Raw genomic sequence first — 7,930 nt, 5'->3', positions numbered from 1 at the left:
TTTTTTTTTTTCAAACAACCACAATTTCAAAAGTTGAAAAATTAGTTATACTAAATGTGCACATTATTTCTTAAAAAAAGGGCACATTAATAAGCTAAAATATTGTTTTTAAAAGCTCAAATAAGTAATAAAAAATTAAGCCAATCCAAATACACCAACATTTTTCAGTAAAAAAATAAAACCAAATATAGAATGCTTTGTTAATTAGCAATTGTAATTTTTCCCTCAAAAGAAAAATAGCAATTGTAATTAGAAGATTGCCTTTTGTGGTAAAACTGATATAAACAAATTGTAGTTGTGGGGGGTAAAAACCCAGAGCTACTTAATGGGCCTAGGGCACCGTGTTAAGGAGTATTATATTTCCGAGGAGCAATAGTTGGGTGGGGACGGTCCATCTGAAGGCAGGAAGCCCAGAAGTAGAGGGGGAGTACCGTCCGAAGAGGTCATTACTGGTCCGAAGATGTCTTACTCCTCGGCCACAAATAGCCTTGATCAAACAAACGTGTGGAAGTCCGAATAATCTCCCTAACAATCCCAATGATAAGGATAAGTTCTGGGTAGGTTTGGAGATGATCAGAACGAAGAAATATCTAAAGGAAAAGCTGCTACCACCGTATTTAATGCACTGCAACAGTTTTTCTGGCCGTATTTATGTGGAGAAGACCCTTGAACAGTGTAACCTCAACTACCGCCACTCACAAAGAACTAAAGTGGACACATGACGTGACATGTACTTAAGTAGATACGCAGATGAAGAACAGGTGGACGATGAAGATGATGGGAAAGGGTGCTATATAAAGAAGAAGGGTCCCTGATAAGAAGAGGACGAGAGAAAAAGAAATAGAAGTTTTACTGTAACTCTGAATGTTGTAATCAATGTTCATTTAATAAAACATCTCTTCAAACATTCATTTATGGAGTTGTTCAAGCATTATTTCATGTTATCCTCACTGCAAGTAACCTAGCCAACCATTGTTTACCTCATAACCAGCCCAGCTCTTTCGCCTACTCTCTACAAATTCATTGTCCTAAGTTCGTTGGGTCTTTAACCCATATCTTTTGGGCTTGGGCTACAAAAACTGACCCTACAGTAGTCAATAAAAAGAGTGCATTACGTTTTTGGTTTCTATTCTATATACTATATTTCAATTTGATCTCTAACATTTCAATTATATCAATTTGGTCTCTAACTTTTGAGTACCGTGTCAATTTAGTCTCTATCATTATTTTTTTGGATGAAAATTAATAACGTATCTAACGGTTAAAATAAAAAATTAGTTTCCGTTGATGTGAAAATAAGCTAAAATTTTATTTTCGCCATTTGCCATGTCACTGATTTTCATTCAAGATATAACGGCAGAAACTAAATTGACACGATACTGAAAGATTAAAAACTAAATTGACACAATTGAAAGGTTAGGGATCAAATTAAAATATTGAGTAAAAAATAGGGACCAAATATGTAGTTTACCCTAATAAAAATTTGGATCATCAAAATTTTATTAACTTGTATTTAGCTAACCAATAAATCCATTTTTAAACCAAGGTTGAAAGATAGGATATACTTGCTGGAGTGGGCTTACTTGAAATGTTATTTTAAGCATGTTTGCAATTTTGAAATTTTGTTCATTGATCGGCACTATGACTTTGCTCTAACGAGATTAAGCTCACTCAGGCAAGCTACTAAAACTCTAATGTTTAATTTAATTTCCTCTTCATTATTTTATTTATCAAAGTAAAATCACTTATATCTAATATATACAACTTTAATAACAATGAAAAAAATTAAGAGTTATTTATTGTGTAGTAATGTTATATTTTTGTAATCTCTCGTGTTTATTTGTTTGTTTGTTTTTTTTTATACAATAAAATTTAAATTTATTGTGTCTACTCTATGATAGATAGTTTTTTTTCATTAAGTCAAGACATTGTTTTTTTTTTTTTTTTTTTTGGGTGTGTACAGTTAGGATTCAAATTCATGCCACTTACTCGATAACAAAATTTTTTTATCAATTACTAATTTGATATAGATGTATAATTGTAAGAGTTTGTTTTAATTATATATTTTAGATAGAGAAAACATATAAGGAAGACCAACATTTTTATTTTTCACATTTGAATAATTTTGTGTTTTTGTTTTCGATAATTTGATACATGATATCTGAACTCTAGATGTCTTATTTAAAAAAAAATTGAAAAATGCCAACAAGTCAAGTTACAAAGCTCTTTATTAGACACTTTTGTTTAGTTAAAATAAGCAAGAGTCCAAATCTTCTGTCCCACTTTTCCTGCTCTACTTTATACTCCACCAATAAATACTTGCCACGTGTTTATCTAATTAATTAAATACTATCATTATTGACTTATTAATACTACAATTATTAATTAATAGTAGTATTTAATTAATTAGGTGAACACATGACAAGTATTTATTGGTAGAGTATAGAATGAAGCAGGAAAAGTATGATAGAAGATTTGAACTCAATAAGGAAGCTAAATATATTTTATCTTAGAGTATCACCATTGGTGGTGCAAAAAATTTAACATTTTGACATCACAAAACATTACTTTATCTATTTTACTACCTCATTTTACAAAACACTCAATATAAGTAGTTTTATTTTAATGTTCAACACAATAAAATAATATAAACGACACAATAAAATATAATATATATATATATATATTATAATAAACAATTCTCACCACCACAGCACAATAAAATAATATATCTTTCAATAAATTTTTTTTTTTTACCATCTTAGCTACCGTGCACAACCATCTTTGGGTGTGCACGGTAGCTCAACAGTAAAAAATTTTGGCTTTGCCTCCACTAAGAGCATCTCTAGCAGAATAGTAAAATTTTTGTACTGTTTAGCTGATAAACAGTGACATTTAGCTTTTGCCTATCCAGTTTTTCAAATACACTTTCAACAAATTCTTTATCCCATTATCTATCTCATTTAAATATTATTTTTTCATTAATTATTTATTCTTTTTTTAATAACTACACATCTTTCAACATTTTTTTATACAACACATCATTATTATAATAGAAAATATATATTTGAAGTACACATCTTTCAACATTTTTTAATAACTACACATCTTTCAACATTTTTTATACAACCCATCAGACTTGATGGGCTACTGTTGGAGTATTTACAGTGCACCTCATTCTCCAAATTTTAGCTACTAGAGCCGGATGCCCAAACTGCTGGAGATGCTCTAATGCAGTCTACTTTTATTATATTTGATTAGTAAATTTAGCATATTAGTAATTTGCTTTTACCAATATTAATGCTCTTACAAGTTACTCTAAGACTTCCAAAATTTTACCAAAAAAAAAAAAAAAGAACACTTCCAAATAAAATAATAGTCTTTTTTTTTTTTACCTTACAAAATACAGTAATATATTTTCAAAATAAAAGTAAGAAGTGAACATGGTGTGTTCACGAACTCCCTAGAATGCCTAGGTATTGTTATAGATAGTTAACGGTTCAACTAAACAAACACGCGTACATCGAGCCCACACGTGCGGTTCTAAGGCTTTTAAGAGGGTTTTGCCCTCCGAACTCAAGAGCACCACCAACATAATACAAACTGCAAAGTACAAACAGTTGAGCTGCCTCTCTCTTATCTATGGCGTCAAGTTTCCTCACAGCACCAAAACCCATTCTATTCAAAACCAATGCTCCCTCTCTCCTCAACTCCAACCAGAGACCACTACTAGGTACTAAATTCTATAGCTTATACAAATTAACTTTCAACCCCTTTTGTTTTTGTTTTTATTTTTGTTTTTACTTAAACAAACATTTTCTTTCTACAATTCTTTTTGAATGGTTTTTTGTATCTGGGTCCTGAACAGGTCTGCGGAGAAACTCTCTCAGAGTCAACGCAATTTCAAAGAAATGGGAACCCACCAAGGTTTTTTGTTTTTTTTTTTTTTTTTAGTTAATTGTTTTGCTGAATTTTTTTACATAGATAGGTTACCACTTTGTATGTAAAATTCATGGTTAGTATTTCTTTTTTTTTGGTCTTTAATCATCTAAGTATTGTTGATTGCTGTCAAATATTAAATGGGTTTTGAATTTTATGCTTAGTGTTGGTAATTTTGGTGCTGCAGGTGGTTCCACAAGCTGATAGAGTACTTGTTCGTCTTGAGGAGTTGCCTGAGGTATGCCTGCCTTCTCTGCTTATGTTATGTAGTGTGGCTTCTTCTTCTTCTTCTTCTTCTTCTTCGTATTATTGCATTAGAATGAAAGATTCTTGAAGTAAGAGCCAATTTGGGCTGAGTTGATTGTTTGATTAAATTGAATTTATTTCCCATTGAAGCCATGCTTTGGGTGGTCATACCAATCTTGTTCAGTAATATTTGTGGGTACTGGGTACCATGTTGTAATTATATATATATTAATCCTTGGCAGCTATGTCTATATAGTTTAATCCTGATTGTGAAACATTTGAGACCTTGTGTATTGGTCTTTGAATTTTAGAGCTCAGAGATGGCAACAATATGAAGTCATCCTGCCTTTATTTATGTTAAAATGTAAGCTGTGTTATGATCCTAGTGTCTCACATGGATTGAGTCTAAGCTTAACCATATGCATATAAGCTTTTGGACACCCTCCTCTTGTGAGCTGGTTTTTACACTCAACCATATGCATATAAGCTTTTGGACACCCTCCTCTTGCGAGCTGGTTTTTAAGGGTGTGTTGTTCAACTCGGTTTAGGGTGCCAAGTTGGGGTATTCATCTTTGAGTCTAACTCGTCTATTGCCTGAAAGGCTGAAACTTTGAATGCAGGGACTCAGCCAAAACCCTCAGTTTTGATACATAGATACACCAAAGTAGTATATATATGTAGAAAAGGAGATGTGCAACCCACCTTTGATTAATGTCCAACCTCTAAAGTGTCTAGTAAAGGAGGCCCTTGTGAATTTAATATGTAGCCAAGATTTTGGGCAAAACCTCTTTGTCTCTTTCATCCACCCACAAAACTGGCATAAGAAAATCATCTCTTTAGGTGGGGACTAGTGATCACACAAGAAAAGTGTCCATAATTTAAGGCAAGTCCAGACAAAATGTTGTGTCGGCGATAATGATAGTAATTGAGACAGTTTGATTGTGCCTCTTTGTGTTGCCAAATGCAAGGGGAGACAGAGTAGGATCTAATTTCCAGCAGGAGGATCCTTATTTCGTTTTGCATTTGTTATCGGACAAATCAAGTCAACAGAAACAATCTGATTCCAATGCTGCCAGAAACTGCTTGAAATTGGCTCTAGTTCTTTATATTTGAATTCATTGATGTAACTCAAAAGTAGCGCACATTCCCCTGAGAAATTGGGTTGAAGAGAATCAAGACTCACTGGGTGTGTAACTTACCTTTAAAAAAGAAAAGAAAAGAATAACTGAATTCTCTACAATGGCCTGTGCTACCCATGCATATACAGAAGAATTCCAAGATACGAGCATCTCTTGAAAAGAAGATCTTGGCCTGATGATCTCTTGGGAATTAGCCCAGTATGAGCTGGCATTATTTCTCTAGGGGAAAGGAAGAATGGACAAACAAGAGATTTTGGGTGTTAATCATTCTACACATGACTTAAATTCACATTGTGACCAGGGTACCTGTTAGGGTTGCATGTTAACTGGTTGTCATTTTGTGCTTTCTACATAGTGGTTGCCAAGAATTCTGCATTGTATAAATACACAGTTCATGTATGATCTGTTGTTAGTTGGCATGCTGATGGATGAAATGTCTTATGCCACAGAAATCAGCTGGGGGAGTATTGTTGCCCAAAGCAGCTGTTAAATTTGAGAGGTATCTTATGGGAGAGGTATGTGAAATGCTAACCCTTTGTGTCTTTTGAGAACTTTTTTTTTTTTTTTTATCGTTTTTAGATTAAAAAATCTCTCTGGATAATTTAACCAGCAGTTTTAATATATCTGAATATGCTTCAGATTCTCTCTGTTGGTGCCGATGTTGGGGAAGTGGAGGCTGGAAAGAAGGTAAGCAACCAAATTGTATTCAGCTTTGGTTATGCTTTTTCAGTCAGTGGCTGAAGCCTGAAACAATTTTGATGCTGCTGGCACTATAAACTTCCTGATGAATGAACTTTTTCCTATTCTTTATGGTTTCATTTCCAAGAAATGTTCTGTAGCTTGATGTTTCATCTAAATTGATTAAATGCTTATTTTGTTGCAGGTTCTTTTCTCAGACATAAATGCCTATGAGGTGAGTATTATTTTACTGTAAAGTTATCACTTATCATATAGCCCTCGGTACCATTAAGTGCCTTCACAAATGATATTCTTGTGAAATGACCTTCATCAGATATGTTATTTCTCATGATTGTGCTGTGACAAAAAATTGGCGTCCTTATATTCACCATAAATTATCAATTGAAGTTTTTGTGCTGCTGCAGTATCAGTGTTATAGAAATGGGTTATATTGTGCTGAATCTGCTTTAGAAAATGTTGCTTGCATTGAATTTGTCATGACATTTCCTGATAAAATATTTATCTGTATTAAGCACTTAAATCCTTCTACACATGGCTTGAAGATCAAAGACTCAGACTAATAATGTATGGATTTTGGGAGTGAGGGGAATGATATATATTAATATAAATTTTGGCAAAGTTTAATTAACTGTATTTGACCCCTGGATCTAAACTCACAGAAAGATGCAGATGCTACTAGGCCATATGGCCATTGTTGTATGAGTGGAAAGAAGTTGTGATTATTAGATATTTTTAGATCATCCTTTTTTAGACAGTAAATATTTTTATTCATGATCCAGGAAGTCTTTTTGCTAGCTTTTGGTGAAGTTATCTGCTTTATCCTTTTCTCCATAATCTGGAGTAAATTTGAGTTTGTATATCACATTTGTTATATTTGACTGTGTATTAATGCCTTGATTTTGAAATTAGGTGATATGTCTAATTTTGATTGCCCATGATCATATTCACGTTAGTTTTTTTTTTTTTTTTTTTTGTCTGATGAAACCTGCTCTATGTTATTTCATTAATAGTAGTGTAATAGGGCCATGAATATTCTTGTACTGAAATGATGATGTTACATAATTGCACTCATTCATTCAATATTTGCAGCTTATCTGCTAATAGTGTCATTCTTAGGCACAGGCAAGCACCTACATAAATATTAATTAACTTTAAATTGTCCTTGTTGTTACCATTATTTGATATTATTGTTGTTATCAGCTTATGTTCTTTGGGCTAAATGGCGTGTTCACCACCTATGAGCATGTGTTGGTGGTTGTCACTGTTTGAACTCCTGTCAGATGTGTGTTTATTTACCACACATGAATCTTCTTCTTGTTGTTGATGTTATTAGTTAACGAAAAAAAATTTTGGGTGGTATTTCAGGTGGATTTGGGAACAGATGCTAAGCACTGCTTCTGTAAATCAGGTGACTTGTTGGCTGTGGTTGAATAGCGGTCAACAATTAACTAAGATTTATGGTTGAGTAGTGGCCAACAATTTACTATGATTTTTGGCCTTTCTTGTGTACTTAATAAATTAGAAAGGTGATTTCTTCACTGCGTGGAGAAATATCCTATCCATGTTGAATTTTATGCACTACTGTTCATGCACAATGGCATAAGATTTTGGAAAATGATATGAAATTAAATCATTGTCGACGAGGTTTGTTAATGTTATCCATCATGTTAATTGAATATAAATTCTCTATCCCAATTTTGAGTGTAATAATAACTTAAAAGATAACAATCTTCCTCTATATAGATTCGCATTTAGCAAATCAATGGTAAATCATTTGCATGAAATTACTTACTATGTATGTAGTTAGAACATGTGAACTGGTTCAAGTGCCCTATCATCCTTTTCCCCTCTCTCCCTAACATTTGCATTCTCCAGAATCCACATAATCATTCGAAATTACCTGGAGA

The 7,930-nt window shown here is 33.0% G+C and overlaps 1 protein-coding gene across 1 annotated transcript; it reads left to right on the top strand.

Annotated features, from left to right (window-relative positions):
* The first annotated feature begins 3,562 nt into the window (after nucleotides 1-3,562).
* On the top strand, nucleotides 3,563-7,663 carry LOC112036401 (10 kDa chaperonin 1, chloroplastic). The gene is made up of 7 exons (XM_024069203.2): nucleotides 3,563-3,733; nucleotides 3,869-3,927; nucleotides 4,127-4,177; nucleotides 5,774-5,839; nucleotides 5,964-6,011; nucleotides 6,208-6,237; nucleotides 7,389-7,663. The coding sequence occupies exons 1-7, from the start codon at nucleotides 3,643-3,645 to the stop codon at nucleotides 7,455-7,457; spliced, it is 414 nt and encodes a 137-aa protein (XP_023924971.1). The 5' UTR covers nucleotides 3,563-3,642; the 3' UTR covers nucleotides 7,458-7,663.
* Nucleotides 7,664-7,930: the final 267 nt, after the last annotated feature.

Source organism: Quercus suber, unplaced genomic scaffold (assembly GCF_002906115.3).
Source record: "Quercus suber isolate HL8 unplaced genomic scaffold, Cork oak 2.0 scaffold_895, whole genome shotgun sequence".
Taxonomy (NCBI): domain Eukaryota; kingdom Viridiplantae; phylum Streptophyta; class Magnoliopsida; order Fagales; family Fagaceae; genus Quercus; species Quercus suber.
The sequence above is the reverse complement of the archived record's forward strand: the minus strand, read 5'-3'. Positions and strand labels throughout refer to the sequence as shown.